The sequence below is a fragment of the Molothrus aeneus genome, chromosome 4 (genome assembly GCF_037042795.1).
Source record: "Molothrus aeneus isolate 106 chromosome 4, BPBGC_Maene_1.0, whole genome shotgun sequence".
In the NCBI taxonomy this organism is placed as follows: domain Eukaryota; kingdom Metazoa; phylum Chordata; class Aves; order Passeriformes; family Icteridae; genus Molothrus; species Molothrus aeneus.
This window is the reverse complement of record NC_089649.1, coordinates 22,178,878-22,195,582: the sequence shown is the minus strand read 5'-3', so window position 1 is coordinate 22,195,582 and position 16,705 is coordinate 22,178,878. Positions and strand designations below refer to the sequence as shown.

The window sequence follows — 16,705 nt, the reverse complement described above, 5'->3', positions numbered from 1 at the left end:
AGCTCTTTCATCAGACTGCCCCTGCTCCAGCAAAGAGCACAAGTCTGCACCACTATCGATTTCTGTGGGGATAAAAACAGCGGAGCTTTCTCCATCCCTTGTAATTACAGTATTTTACACCCAAAGCTGTAGTTTGTGCTTACCACTGACTGTGGCATTTCTCATGCAACTCTGCTGTTGCATTTATTCAGACTAATCATCTTGCTGGTACACACATCCTCTCCCGTATCCAGTAGTTTGTGTTTTTCTGTTAACATGAAGGGATGAACAGCCATTAAACTAGAGAGCCCACAGAGAGCCAGCAGGCTGAATTGAAGAGGAAAAGCAGATGTAGTAAAAATTTAGGGCAGTCATTGCTATTTTAAGTTTTCAAGTACACAATATTGTCTAGCAGTTCCCATTATAACAATTTCAAAATTCCCATAATAGCATTAATAAGATTTTCTGGAACAAAATCTGCTGTAGGTGTGAGAAGAATTGGCTGGTTACCACCCACACTAGTTGCATTATTGCCTCCATAGTTGCATTATTTCCCACTTGATGTGTGAGTACCGTGGTAAATACTTCAGTGCAAGGAACAACACTTTTAGAGGCACGCACTGCATCTCACAGGGGATTGCTGTAAACTGAAGCACTGCAATTAGCCCTTCACTTGTATCACCTAATGACTTTGGTGGGTGTTTTGTGCAGGAATGAGAAAGCAAAGCACTCTCCTGCTGCCTCAAACTTCAGTACAAGTAGTTCCCTTCACTAGGTCACAAACATTTTTAAAGCAATGTACTAGGAGAAGTGTTTTGCTGGACTCACTCTGGAACAAGTGCAAGATCACTTGTGTGGTACAAAACGCTGCTTTTGCTTTGCATTATGTGTAAAATTCTGCTGATAGTCAAGAAGAGGGACACAAGCTATGAGGAGAGTTAGCTGTGCTTCATGGTTATGTTGAAGGCTTTTTACCTGAGTTGTGACATGCAGCTGTCATGCTCACAGCAGGTCAGATATATCCTTTCTGTTGAGGATCTGAAGTGACAGTGTTCAGATCTGTATTGTCCCTGTCCTGAATGAATAAGTACAGCAGGTCCACAGGCATGAGGTTGGTGCCTGCTGGTCTTGTAGGCTTTTCTGAAATCATACCTGGGATGTGCAGGGTATGACTGCTTCCTCAGTCAGAGGGAGACAACCAGTGCCCCTTTTTCTGCTCACTTTTGGCTTTAGTCACCACTGTGGCTTTTCATAAAAGGCTGGCTAAGTTGTGCTTTAATTTTTTTTTTTCAAAACACAAAGCTAACTCTCTTACAGCAACAAGCAAGATAATACAGAAGCACATGTTGCTGCTTGAGTGCTATGGGTTATATAGTTACACAAATAGTACTGTTGCTCTGTGAAATAGAATTGCTTACTTTATACGGTCTCACGATATGGAATAAAAATCTATCATTGATTAGGAACAAAAGGAAATTTCCACCTGGGAATCATTGCCAAGGGTCATCAGATTCAGTATGGAATTTCCCTCTGTTTCTTGAGCAGGAAAAGACTATGTGCTACTGTAATTTAAAAAAAAAAATGGAAGAAAATATTCAAAATATCTTCACCTGTTGCTACAATACTCTGGACTAGGTCTCAGGTCACTCTGGTCTTTTTCCTGCCTGTTAATTAGTTAAGCATGCAGCTTAACTATCTGGAAATGCAAATAGCACCACTGGAGGAAAAGACACCATACCATGGTGAAGATGTTATTACCAGACTAGTAATGCCATTCCTTCTTAGAAAAGGCTGCCTTCTAGTCAAGAGTGAATTGATGTGACATGGTGATAGCAAATCTGTATTTGCTAAGTGCTCTGAAATCCTCCTCTGAAAAGCAGTGTAAAGTTCATAAGGTTCCCTCTTGCAATGATAGTGCCTAAGCAAGTGAAAAAGATGCAGTTTATCCTGCTTGGGCATTAAATGGAAAAATGCTTCTCTTTTTCAGTCTTGTCTCTGTTTATACAGGTCCTGAGTGGAAAGCAAAGTTATCCTGATACCAGCATCTCTTTCTTTCCAAAACATCCATATTCTGCACATGTCCGGCTTGGTTAATGCAACATGTCAGAAACTCTGATGGAATCAGAATTCGTTTCCCCTTTTGGCTTGATTTGAAAGCAGGCATTCAGGGAAAAATTACAGGGCAGAGCAGCTTGATGAGGACCACAGGTCCACCAGAGCAGATCAGTGTGCAAAGAGCAGGGGAATGTTTTCCAAGCTCCAGAAGGTAAGCAGAAGTCTCTCGAGGGAGACTGCAACAGAAGCCTGTGTGTGCAGAGGAATGAAATAAAACCTTTTATTAAGAGCATGTGGGTCAAGAGAGAACTTCTAATACATTTAGGCTGTCAGCATAATGACACAGCCACCTGGTCTGTTTTGGCCTAGCAGGAGGAGTTCATTCATTTGAAGCAGGCATCTCATCTGTTCCTAGAGGAAGTTTTCCATAATATTGTTTTTTGATATTAGTAAAGGGATGTGTTATTCCGTTTTCTACCCAGCTACTATGTAATGGTGTGGCAGCCAAGGGAGTTAATGCACACATCTCAGTTATGACTCATCTCTATTTTATTGTAGTGACATGAAAAATCCCTTGCTGAGAAGCATCCGTGCTCTGATGGGCCCTGTGCAACTGAGAGCTTCTGCCTAGAAAACCAACTGCTTGAAGCAGATAAAAGTGTTGGGAGAAAGTAGAAATGCAGAGCCACAGGCAGAACCCAGGGCACTGAAATCCCTGTGTCTTAACCCCAATCAGTTCAGAAAGAGCCACCTCCTCATTATTTTTAAAGAAAGCAAGTGCTGTAAGATCTCTAGGCTGTTTTCAAAAATCTGCACTAATTAAAAAATATTATAGCTATGCAGAGAGGAGAAAAAAGACAACCTTGTCCATCTCTACTTTTCATTCTTCTTTATCCTCTTAGGTTTTCTTTTATTCTTCCCTATTCCTCTACACATTAAAAGCTCAAAAAGATACTCAGATAGATGAAAGAAGAATTCAAATCTTATGAAGTCTAACTGATACATCGATTTAATTGTAGAAGAAAACCACCCCATACAGAGACAATAATGTACATTTATATTAGCCTTGTCATATACAAAGGCAGATATATTTCATGATTTTTGCTTTTCTGTCAGGGTGTCAGGCAAGGCAAAGTTACATGAGCACCTGAAGGCTCATCAAGGAGTAAGTGAAACAATTAGAAGTAAAACTCAGTGTTCTCTATTTCTAAATCTGGACTAACAAAATTATTGGCAGCATGCTTAGATGAAAACTCATGTTGGGGAAGGAAGTTTCTAGAATTTGGGAAACAAACATTGAGCTGATCAGCTGATTCTGGAGTCTGTGGACTTTCTGAGGTTGTAGGCTGGGGAATACAAGTTACCTTATGTGTGAGCATATAAATCTGCCAAAGATTTTTATACCTGTTCCGTGTGGATAATGCATGCTTTCCATGACCCTTTTTGTCCAGCATTCTTAACAGTTTTGATCCCCTCTCCTAGATCCTCTTCCAATTGTCCCTTCCTTCATCTAGCTGTTTGCCATGTATCTTCTCTCCTTGTCCTCATTTCAGCGCTCTTGTCCCACTACAGCAAAGTGAACCCCGGGAAGTCTCTCTAGCGTTCAGTCAATCCAGGAGTGGAATTCACAAATACACATCAAGTGTAGGTGTGTATTTGTGAATTCCAGTGCTAGGCATGTGTTTACTTTTGCTGTCAAACATGCATAACAAACCCAGTGCTGAGGTCCTACTAAAGACTGACATAAGATTTAACTAAAAGGTCAAAGTCCTCAACTGCAGAAGACTGTGTAATGTCAAACTTGGATATTCTAATCCACATCAGATTTTAGCCACAAGTTATCCTTCTCTTCCATCATCTCTTATTCACATATAGATGTCATGCATGTTTAAATTCAGGCAAGGCCTTTCTATCAATGTTAAAAAAATGTCAGGATCTAATTTAAAATGAAAACATAATTGCTGACTTAATTATAGAATATCATGAACTCCTGTTCAAGGAGAGAACAAGAGAGTGTCCCCATTGAACTCACCCACTCAGGAAAGATTGGAGATAATACCCAAGTAAATAATCAGTCACAAAACCTCAAGCTCCCTGTTTATTAGCCCACCCTGAATATGCCAATAATCAGTCCTTCAGAAGGAAAATAAATTGCTGTGCATTATCTCTGGGATGCCTGATATCATATCTGACCTTCAGCATCATTACTACAGACATCAAGGTCTTTCTTTAGAATAGAAAATGTAGGGAGGGAAAATCTTTTTGTCTAAGGAAAATCTTTCTGTCTGAAAGATTTTTGCTGTGCCAGAGACTCTGTTGTTGGTTTGGTTTTTTTGTGTTTTTTCTAATTTTCCTCATCAAGCTACTCTGCCCTGTAATTCTTCCCTGAATGCCTGCTTTCAAATCAATTAGAAAAATTTTTCTGATTTTTTTTCTATTTTTTTCTGATTTTTAACCACCACAAGTAAGGTATAGCATATCACATCTTCTTGTTCTTGTGATACATTTCCTGGGAAACAGCAAGGGAGAGAAACAATTAACAGCAAGTAGAGTTCAAATTTTATTGTTAATACTTTTCCAATCTCATTAGCAACATGTTAAGTGAACATGAAGCCTTGACACTAAACTGTCAGAATATGGGGTTTACTCTAAGATTACTCTTGTACCATTAACTCTGCCCCTTGTAGAAAAGAAAATGCTTGGAAACGTGCAGCCTCTGGTCAGTGGAACTTGCACAAAGCAATTTAAAACTCCTGAATGTCAAATTAAATCTCCTAAACTCTTTCTTGCAAGCTGGGAATATGTGACTGGCCATCATGGATGGAAACCATGGACTTAGATGGAGGCCAAAAGCATTGCAATGTATCTGGATTAATATTTTGAAAGTCTTCTCTGAAAGCTTTGAGCCTTTGCACACTGTACTGATCATCTAGAATTTCCTTTAAAAGTACTGAAGAAACTCAAGCAAGCTGGTGATAGCTGTAGGAATGATGGTGGGTGAGGTAAGGCAGAAGGAAACAGGACTGGTAATGCAAGGTCACAGCCACAGTGCTGCAAACACTGCAGGGACATATAACTTTTTCTTCCTTGTCTCAAAACACTCTCTGTATAATGGAATTCAGAATATAGAATTGATGAATGTCTCTTCCCATGAGTGCAAAGAAACCTGAAATTAGGCCGACATGGAATTGAGAATGGCATTTTACCATGGCTGAATTTCTAGAACTTGGAATTTGGAAACAGCAATATATACGTGGGGGGAGTTGAGGATTTTTTTACTCATTGAGATCCATTGAAGTAGAAATTAACAGCAAGAGAAAAAGTTACTAGGGTTCTTAAACCAATTTTATTCAAAATTTCCAGTATAATTTCTGAGACTGAGACTCATTATAGAAAATTCCAGCAAAACCCAAAGATTTAAAATTATATTCTGAGCTACTGGAGCTGGCCCAATGAGGAGGGTAATATGACTTAATGCTGAAAGACCTCATCGTGGGAATTAAGAATAGAAGCAATTTGGTGCATATATTTTGGGTCTGGTATGAAAAATAGTAACCAGCATGCTGGCTTTGAGTTATCAGATACTGGAATTCATCTGATGTGTATGTATCACAGCAAAAAAAAGATTTACTGAGTTGTTTCAATAGACTCAGTATACACCACACATCTACTTCAAATCATCCATGAACTATTTCCTTCAAATGTTAAGCATCTGCATGTAAGAATGTTTCTCTGTTTCTCTGTTTCCTGAGAAAGGAAGGCAGCAGTTGAATGCATGGCATCTTGTTTTCTCACAGGTGATTTGAGGGCATTGATGGAGCAAAAAGGGGGAAAAGTGCTGCTACAATTTGTTATGCTCAACCTGTTGAGTTCTTGGCAAAAGGATGTCCTTGAGGCACATCATGTGGCCAGGCTTTCAGAGGGACCATGGAATTACTTGAGCTCAACTGTTTTTGAAACTGCTACAGAGAGAGTAAAGAGAGTTTATAGATTAGAAGCAAGTGGTGCCAGATTAAAGTATGATGCATTAAATAAACTAGCAGTTATGGTGTGCTTTATGCAATCTTCACCTTGTTAAAGGAAAGTCCAGGTCTCCATTTCTCACTGATCTCAATACAGTCTCAAACTATGTGTCATTAACTGTGACCTCAGCTGCTAATGCTATAAAACTATATTTCTTTGTAGGGTAATTGTAAATATTTTCATAAGTATGACCCAAACTTCCCTAGTAAATAAGTGTCCAGAAATACAATCTTGAACTGCTTCACCTGTTTTACCTATATAGTTGCCAGAAAGAGGGAAAATAGGCAGGAAAAATACAAATGGAAAACTGTGTCCTTTTCTTTCTCTCTTACTTAAATATTTTGATTTCTGCAAGCAGCAGAGTAAAATATTTTCATAATCTGATCAGTTCACTCTAAAATTGATATTCATTAATACAAATTCAGCAACTAGAAAGCTAGCAAAACCAATTATGGACCAAAAAGGGGAGCCAGTTACAACGTTTTCTCTGCATGAAGCCATGACCTAGAGTTTTATAACACAGGGATAAAAATTCTCTTTAAAATATTCCAGTTCACAGGCCAAGGCAGTATATTCCCATGGCTTTCTAGGCAAAATCAAACACAGGATTTCAGAATGCCCATGGTCATGATCCTGAGTTCTCAGGCTGAGCACCATGTGTGTATAAATGCCCATGAATATGCTGAGGAGTTGATTATTTCCCGGTGGAAGAAGAAGAGCTAAGAACAGTCATTTTGGTGATTCTTTGGTGACAGTCACATGCAGATATGCTGAGGGCTGTTCAGTGACACAGAGCAGCATCTCTGTCTCCCAGGGCCTCCGGCACAAATGTGATTCCAGAAGGTCAGAACAAGGCATGTGGGACCAGAGTGCTCAGGCTAGACTTCCAGTGTTTGGGGATCATCTGCCTTCACAAACTGCACCAAACTAATTAAATGAGCTTCACAATCTATTCAGTTAAATGGTCACAATTTCCCAAATCAGTGCCAAGTGTGACTGATGCTTAAATTGAGTTAAAGCAAATTGATAAAAAGCCTGCTGTAGTCTTTTCTATATGTCAACGTTGGCTTAGTTAATTTTTCAAGTACAATCTGACATATGCCCTTCTTTGCTTTTCTCAGTGTGTTGCATCATTATAAAGGTGATTAAATTGCTTTTCTCATACTTTCTAGCATGTCTACTTAAAGCACCTTTTTAATGGTACATCTGCATTTGTATGAAAGATTTGTGCCAGTGTAATTAATTTAGTTAAAAAACCCCCAGCTTTGACACTTGATAGAAACACTTCCTTAGGCACAAAAAAATATATTTACAAACGTAAATTGGACTGTAAAGTAGAATACAAAGAGAAATATTAACTTAACTAAAAGCTTTTTACTTTTTACTTTACCATGCAATTACTGTGGTTCAATTTCTGTGTGTTAACCTGAGCCTCCCACTGATTTTTCAGGTTTGATGTAGGGTGAGGTACTTGTAGAATGAGGGAAACAAATTTTGGTAAGCCTTTGAAAGCCTTAAACAGCAGGCACTATGCAAGCATAAAGTATGATTATTGCTATTTTACTCATTCAACAGTAAGCTACACAACAAAATAGCAGAAGCGCTCTTGAAAATATGTATTTCCCTACAAGCTGTAGGAAGCAGCTTAAATTACTTTTCTCAAAGTAGCTCAATGTGAAACCAGCTGTTCTAGGTATGAGTCAGCAGCCTTCCTAGAGTCAAACCCTCCAGAACATTTCTAAATTCACACTCATTAAAAATGTTCATCACCCTGGTAGAAGTCCCTTAGGTATTTGCCAAGCAGTGCTGTTAATACAAGGAGGAAGAAAAAAAAAACATGGAAAAGATCTCTCTTCACTGCAATTATTTTGAAGAGGGGAGGGAAGACATTCTTCATTATTTCAGTTACTAATCCCAGCAGGCTTGTGTCATTATCTGATGAAAATGTCCTTTTTTCATTGTTTGAAGGCATAGTCAGAGGGACCAGTGTGACAGCCAGCTTCATATAGACAACCCCATTCTCTTGTGCTGGGATTGTGGCACTGAGCCTGCCTCCTGCCCATCAGTGCAGGGCTGCAGGACTTCTCCTTGCCCTTGCAATGCCTACTCCCTTTTGGAGTGTTTTTTTGGAGGTGTGCTTAAAGCTAATTTTGTTGTAAAACATCCTGCCCAAATGGCAGAAGCATCCTGTAGTATCCTTGCCTCTTCCTCCTGTTTCAATAGATAAATAATCGTGTGCACAAAACATTTCTGTGGAGGAAATTGGCATCACTGTTACGTGGCTGCAGGAATGCTGTCTGTAGTTAGCAGTAAGAGAATCTGTGAACCTTGTTAAGCCACAAATATGTATTTGTGACTTGCAGGGTCTGTGGAGAGGTTGCAATGAGTCAAATTTCTGTTTGAATATTTGAGGATTGTGCTTGTTTACTTTGCTGTAAAAGCTTGAACCTGGATTTTCATTTTCCTGTGAGGAAAGGATGCTCTCAGTAACATCACACCTAATCCAGGTGGTGCCATACTTTGTGCCTGTTGAGTGGCAGATGCTGGATCCCTTCAGATGTGGCAGGAGTGATGCACAGCCTTGAACACAAAACTGACAACCTCAGATGCAATTTGAGGAGACAGGAATAGCCTCTTCAGCTCTGCACAGGTGAGCTCAAGCTCCATGGGTGATGCAGAGCCAGGGGATGTGGGCTGCTCCATTCCATCTCCCCTGAGAACCTGCTAGGGCACATGAAATGTAAGGAGACATCCTCAGCTCTCCCAATAGATTTGAACACAAGGCAAAAAATTATCCAGAAATGCATCCAGCCTAAACTCTACTTTGTCCCTGGGCCTTTAAGTTCCTTCTTCCTGCCTCTTGGTCTCTCCAGAGACATCTTGGCAAAAGAAATATTGGGCATAAAGCCATAGCTGAAATTTACCAGATTATGAGCCTCAGCAGTAATTTGGAGTAACAAGGGTACCGTAAATTCATGCCCAGGCTTCTGAGCGCTCACTCAAGCCCTCAGAAGTTACTCACCAGACTTTTCATGGCCACTACTTCAAGTACACCAGTAGAAAGAGAAGGCAGTTATTAACAAAAGATTGAATATGCATGTTGAGAGTACACATAGGTGAACTTGCCTCAAAGCCAGGGAAATGAATGTAAGAACATAATATTTCTAAAAATACTGGTATGGCTGGAATCCTTGCTGTGAAGTAAAGCTTTAAACAGAGCTTACAGGCAGTATAGCTTGTGCCATGATGTCCCAGAAGAAAACATCATCATCAAAAATCAGCTGGTTTTGCTCTGGTATTTCAGGTAAGGTAGAATTTATGCAGTAGTTAATGCCTGGAAATTTTGGAAGGAGGTATGCCTGTGGTTGGGATAGACTGTGTCTTCATTAACAAAAAATACATCCAGGCAGCAAGGTATGTGTAGAGCACAACAGATGCTCACAACAGAGTACCCATTTTCTGGGAGCTGGGATTATTAGTCTGCCTGTAATGTGGTCCTGTGCATTAGGCACACACCAGGAGTGCATTTTCCAGTTTTGTCTCACCTGCAGGGAGTCCCCAGCTGTGTGAGCTCCTTGCAGTGAGATCAAAGGGGAGGGGGTAAAATTCCCTCCAGGAAAACTTAAGAGAGGGTGATGGAGGAGAGGTACCTTCTTTCCTACACTGACTCTAATCCCATCCCAGACAGTGACTCTCCTGCTTAGTTGGGATTTGTCATTTACCTTTCCAGCAGGATGGGACTTGGAGCACTTCACTCATTGGCCACATGGGAGATGTTGCTTAGTGGGTTCACATGTCTGAGCTAAGTGGCTCCAGTGTGCTGTGCTGAGGGTAGTGCAGAAGGAAAAGACAAAGGAAGTGATATCTCTTCCTTATCCATCCTGAAATAAAGCTGTAAATTGTGTTATGATTTTGTCAATATATGGTGCTTGCAAAGATTTCAAATAAATAATGTTCTGACCCCAGGGGCCTTATTGATTTTGTAATGATTTCAAAGAGAAACCACTCAGTTTACTGTTTGCTGACAAATTCTTTACTCCCTAAGGAATTCCTATTGAACATGTATTAAGGACAGGATAAAATAATTCTAAGGAAATACAGAGAGAGGGCTTTGTGCATAGACTGCTCCATGAATCAGTATTTAACCTCTGACCAGTGACAACAGGTCTCCTTTAGCTCTATTAGATCAACAGCAAGTTATTATAATTAAATATAAAAACTGTTTAGAGCCTCACCGAACATGTCCTGGGAATTAAAGCATATGGCAGGGATAAGGATAAAAAGACTTTCCATATGCTAATGACCCTAGATGTCTGAAATAAATTAGATCCATTACAGTTTATGCTCAATAAAAGAAAGACTTTAAGCACTCCAAAGTTAGTGACTCGAGACCGATTTTGGCTTAGAAATTCAATCTGCCTGCTTATTAATTCTTAGTAAGGCTCTGGAGGAGACAGGGGATGCAAAATCATAATTCTGTGCTGTATCAGAATTTTAAAGTGCCATCCGTTTCTTTTCCTTTTTTTTTTTGATTAAACTATTTTTCATGCTTCATTTTTTTGTTCTCCTCATTTGATTTTGTTCCCATTTTTTGTTTAATTTCTTTCTTTTTAAGGTTTCATTTATCCTATTTCAACTGAACAGAGAACCCAGAATGAATATGGATTTTCTTGTAAGTTTAATGTTTGGTTTTATGTTCCTGGATGCTAATTTGATGCTGTTCCTTGGGTTAGGCTTTACTGTTAGGCAAACTCAGTGTGACTAGGCAAAAAAAGGGACCTATTCAGCAGGGTGGCATTCTGCTTGCTTGACAGCAGGCACAGTGCTTTGCAGCAGACACAGGATTATAAGGGCCTTTGTGCACAAGGGAAGTGGGAGAAGATGCTGCCTCAGAGACAAAAGCTGGAGAGAATGAGCCATCTTCTCATTAAAATTCCCTTAGCAACTGGACGGAGTGTGGTGGAAGGGTAACTTGTCTTTGAGCCGGAACTCGAGAGTTCTGCTTCCTGAACTGCTGGGTTAAAAATGGGATGTTTCAAGTTTGGTAAATTGAAGGTCTGGTAGCCTGGAGCTGTCAGAGATTGATCAGTCCCTTTCTGCATCTGCCAGCTCTCACCTCTGCAGCTGGAGGGCAGCTTGGCTTAAATGGCTAAAAGAGATAAAATAAAAGTGATTTCACATGTTTCAAACCAACAAAAATGGGGTACTAAAAGAGTCTGATTTGTTTTTGCACTTCCTTTTTTCATTAGGCCATTTCTAAAAATGGGATTCTTCACTATATAGAAATACATCAATTTTTGAACACATACTCAGACCTTTTGGAAAAAAATGTCTGGTGGATAATGATGCTAGAGATTAGCTTGGAATTGGTGCTGAAGATAGGGTACAAGCAGCTAGTAAAAATATCATAGCCATTTCCTCACAAGACAGCTCTAATAAATTTTGGTTCCTTTTGGTAAATTACCACATTATTTCTTGTGCTTACTTCAGCTTTTATCTTAATATGTATGTGTTAATGCCACTGTGAGAATTCAGTGCTTGATTCTCTGCTTTACTAATTTACTAGCTTGTATTTTTGAAGGGAAATGGATGGAAGGGAGTAATGACAGGTTAGATTAAAAAAAAAAAAACAAACAAAAACAAACCAACCAAAGATATGTCCTGATATTCCACAGAAAATTGAATTTTCAGGTTCTTTTAGTTCTTTTAGAGTAAAAATAAGACTTCTGAAGTTTTAAAAGCCACATGACTTTGGTATCATATGAACTTCTAAATGCTAATATTATGACATTATGTCACTAAGATGCAATCTAATTTCCTAGGGTGAATTTAGTTCATAAGACTATAACATGTTTTGCTTAGTAGTTCACAGCCTGAGTATTAGATAGATGAACAAGTGGATAGGTAAAGAGTTAGAACACAAGTTAGAGAGAAATCAAGGATTGTTTTCAATCAAAAGGGCATAGACCTGCTACATGGTGTTGGAAACGGATTTTAAATTAGCCTGTAAAAAAGGCAGTAAATATCTGCAGGAAACAAGAATAATAAGAACATATTTTCTTGAAAGTCCCTGTAAGGAGGACATTTCTTGAAGGTTCCAGGCCTCTCTCCCTGCAGCTGCTCCTGACTCAGATGATGTTGCCCTCTACGTGGGGATTGTCATCGCTGTGATCGTGTGCCTGGCCATTTCTGTGGTCGTGGCCCTGTTTGTGTACCGCAAGAACCACCGGGACTTTGAGTCGGATATCATTGACTCCTCGGCACTAAACGGGGGATTTCAGCCTGTCAACATCAAGGCTGCGAGGCAAGGTTAGTTGGCATTTCACTCCATTTTGACCAATCCAGGGAGATGCTATCAGGTTATGGTCTCTTGGGCTGCATGAATGGTATCGCTGGATGCCTGCTGACACTTGATAAAGAGGAGGAAGATCGTGTTCATATGTTTCTGATTGTCTAATGCTCAAAACCCATGATGGCGTTTGTCAACAGTGCTCAAGAGTATAAGGCAGGTGAATTTAGCTTCTGAAGAGAGAGCGTGAATGTGAGAGTGAAATTCAGATACTTTTGTGGAAGTACAGGTCCAGCTCAAGTTGAAATCAAAGGCAAAGCTCTGACAGAAACAATGGAGGCAGGATGCATCACAGGAGTGATACTACAGTAATTCTATCACATCTCCCTCCCCTTTATATCACTGATAGCTTTTCTTCCTATGCCCTGTCTCCACTGGTATAAACAGTACTGTGCATTTAATAGAAAATGTAGAAGTTGTAGTAGAACATAATTTAACAATGAATATTTTTATCAGTGGTGCATAACAGCTTGATTTTTTTTCCTCACTTCATTGACCAGGAAAAAACCTCTAAAGGTAGAGCTGCCTTTATCAAGACACTTATTTAGGCTGAAGAATTCCTCTTTTTTCTCCAATATCTACACCCGAAGAATATCTATACTCTAAAAGTTAAGATGACAAGAGAGTTGTTATGTGTAAGATTAGCAGAAGTGTTTTCTTTGCTGAAGAAACTTTGAAAGCAAATCTTAGAAAAATGTGATGCAGGTACTAACCCCTCACTGCAGGGAGTCATGGAATAATGACTTCATAGGCTTGTTGTCTTTTATTTCAGGAACGATGTCATTAGGCCAGTTAGAAAAATTGGGTAATGGTTGTCACATAACATTTAGGGAGGGGGTTTTTAGTTAAAACTTGATCTACTGAGCGATGAAAACATCTTGCCCTGAAGCTACGCATGTCATATTTGGAATCCGAGTGCAGCCTGGAAAAATACTCCCAGTGAAAACTCTTCAGAGCAGAAGCATGCTGTAATTTTGTACAGCAATCAGATTTCAAAGCAGCTGGGGCAATAGGAGCCCTGGGAGTTTGCTGGAGAATTCATGGAAATGGAGATGAAGGTTCAGGGACTTTGTGTATCTGAACATTTGGAATGAAAGATAAAATGCAAATGCAAATTGTTGCTCGGAATAAAGTCATCAGAACAGAAAAATAACATGGTTCTTCCTTCTCATCTCCACTGCAGACCTCCTGGCAGTGCCACCAGACCTCACTTCTGCTGCAGCCATGTACAGGGGTCCTGTGTACGCCTTGCATGATGTCTCTGATAAAATCCCAATGACCAATTCTCCAATCCTGGACCCGCTCCCCAACTTGAAGATCAAGGTTTATAACACCTCCGGTGCTGTCACTCCCCAGGATGACCTATCTGACTTCTCCTCCAAGCTGTCCCCACAGATCACTCAGTCTCTGCTGGAGAATGAGACCATGAACATGAAGAACCAGAGCCTTGCTCGGCAAACTGACCCGTCATGCACCGCCTTTGGGACCTTCAACTCCTTAGGAGGCCACCTAGTAATTCCCAACTCAGGTAAGTGCTAGACATGCTGGCCTGAAGGTGCAGTTGTTTTGTGGGATTAAGTGGTGTTAGCTTGTCTATGTGGAGAAAGAAAGTCCATACATGGGACTCTGCCTTTTCTTTGATCAAAACAAATAAATGGGGCTTCCCTCCCCGCTCCATTTGCATCTACAAAAGTACTTTGAATATTTTCTACCCAATCTTCTGGCCACCTTTTAAACACTACAGGCTTGAGGAAGACTTGGGCCCCTCACTACAAAAGCACCAGTCTTAGGAGTAGCAGCTGAGGGAGCTGGGGTTGTGTAGCCTGAAAGAAAGGAGGCTGAGAGGGGACCTTATCCCTTTCTACAACTGCCTGAAAGGAGGCTGCAATAAGGTGGGGATTGATCTCTTCTCCCAAGTAATGCATAGGAATGTGATTTAATGGTGAACACTGTGATGTGTTAATGATTGGATTCAATGATCTTAGAGGTCTCTTCCAACCTAAATGATTGTCTGATTCTAAACTGAATATTGCAGAGCTCTTAGCCACTTTCTGAGACATGCAAGATTTCAGAGCTCCCCTGTGTCAAGTGCAATTCAGCATCACCTTTTCCTTTCATGCAGTTCTAGAAAAGGGACTTCAATACAGTAAGCCTCTATTGTGTCATTGTACTAAAAGAGAACAAATTAATTTCAAAACAAATTGGTTGCTCCACTTTCAATTCATGGCAGTCTATGTGCAATTGAAGTAGGACAACATAACACCATTTTTGGGAGGCTTTTTGCCTGTATTTATTGTTGACTTGCTTTACAACTAGGAAAGAGAGGACTGAGCATTGAAGGGCTATTGATGTAATGCAACATGCTGCTCAGTCTTTCTCATACAGCACCAAGTCAGGTTTCCAGGTCCCTTCAGGCCACCCTGACACCAGCAGGCAATTTCAGAGCATCCAAGGAGCTCTTGGGCAGCCTTGGGAGAGCTCCAGTCTTTCAGACAGATTTTTTAGCAGGACCATGCTGCTGCTGCTTTGTTCCTACATGAAGTGTTGATGTTTTTTCTAAGGAAGTTCAGCACCTAGATGTTCCCATGGGTTTAGCATGATACTGCAGAGCAGCATTAATATCTAAAGTGAGAATTAATCAAATACATAAAGCATTTGATTTGAGGAATGTGCAGGGTATACAGTGGTCAGGAACACACCTGCCCAGTTTCACTGGATTCAGGAGGGACTACAGTACACGTGAGACTGCAGCTCACAGCTTGGCCATTTTACAGCAAATGCCCTCACCAAGGAGATGGTGCCTACCCTTGTCCCCTGTGTCTCTGCTGGATCATTTCTTTTTTGTTGATGTTATGGAGGAAGCAAAATCCCTAGGTGGCCCAGGACCTGGGTGGTTTGGTTCCAGGATGCAGTCCCACACTGCCCATGAAGCAGCCAAAAGTGCTTGGACCCATAGCCCTGGTCTCTGAGCTCCTGTCTAATGGGAGGCAAAAATATCTGTGAAATCCAAGTGAAAACTGAACAACTTCAATAAATCTGGTGCTGACTGATGAGCAATGTTGAAAATTTGTGCAATACAATCTTGGATTTCATATTTTTCTAAGTAGCAGCTGAAGATAGATATTGATACTCAGTTTTCATATGCCACAGTGGTGCACATTATCAGCAAAGTCCATTAGTCACTGTTAATTCACATATATTAATATCAATTTGTAAAGAAAAAACATTTGATGCTGAAATCCCTTCAAAATGATTAAAGTAATGATTCTGTAAAATAAAATAATCTGTCTGCTGCTACTTTGTATGCCTCTGTGATGCTTCTAGATGTATGTCCTCCTGAAGATATGATCAGAGCCCTTCAGTTTCAGTACACCTGCCCTGTTACAGCTGCAAGCATGCACAGATTAGGCTGTAACAGGCTGTAGAAGGCATCTGTGGAAAATGCTTCCCTAGCCACCCCTCTCCTCAAAGCTAAGTGTGAGACTGAGGTCCTGCACACCAACACATGGGAGGTGTCCAGTGTAACCAAACTGTGAATGCTAAAGAAAAGAGGCAGAGCCATGCAAGGTGTCTATAAAGTGTCTCTAGTGTAAACACATCTATGAAAATAATCTTCCTCTAGGTTTGTTTTTAGCTATGTGCTAAGAACTGTATGCAAATCCTTGCCAGTGATTTCCAGCTAATCCTCATCTACAAAGAGAGCTGCTGAGATGTGTCCAGAGAGTGAAATAGCCAGTTCATGGGCCGTGTTTGTTGTGTAGAGACAAGACATCTTTTAAATGGCAGTAATATAAGAACACTCTTTTTTAATCAAGTGTGAAGCAAATCATTAGTGAAAATGACACTGGGCATATTTGCCCATGGTTTTTTTCAAGGTTGCATATCCCAGTTTTGAGGCACTCTACAGGACTAGGCACTTCCAAAAACCAAGAAGCCCAGTTTTGTCTCCCCAGCAGACTCAGTTCTAGGAACTGAGTGCATTAAAAGACAGGATGCCAGTCACAGAAGCCATCTTTCAGGAAACAACTAGTTCTTGTTGCTTCCTGGGACAGTGCTCCACTGCTTTTCTTTCCTGATCTTAATTAAGTAAGAATTGCCTAGGGAGAGATGTCCCATTACAGCTGTTGGAAATTTTAGTCAGAGTTGTTTGTTTTTCCATCATTTTACAAGGTAAGCAACAGTGTAACCATCTGTCTGCTCTTTAAATAAAACTAAAGGGAAGAAAATCCTCTCCATTTCTGTTTTTCAGTGCAGAGGAAAAAGAACAGGCATCTGGACACTGAAGACACCAGGGTTAGA

General features: G+C 40.3%; 1 protein-coding gene across 2 annotated transcripts in view; it reads left to right on the top strand.

The window, feature by feature from the left end:
* The window catches only part of UNC5C (unc-5 netrin receptor C), a 243,480-nt gene that overhangs the window by 203,977 nt on the left and 22,798 nt on the right, over positions 1–16,705 (top strand). Inside the window, exons 8-10 of one of the 2 annotated variants that reach the window (XM_066548066.1) lie at positions 10,673–10,729; positions 12,175–12,366; positions 13,590–13,934. In XM_066548066.1, coding sequence (XP_066404163.1) covers positions 10,673–10,729; positions 12,175–12,366; positions 13,590–13,934 — 594 coding nt within the window. The remainder of the gene's footprint in view (positions 1–10,672; positions 10,730–12,174; positions 12,367–13,589; positions 13,935–16,705) is intronic. The other variant, XM_066548065.1, reaches the window with a different exon arrangement.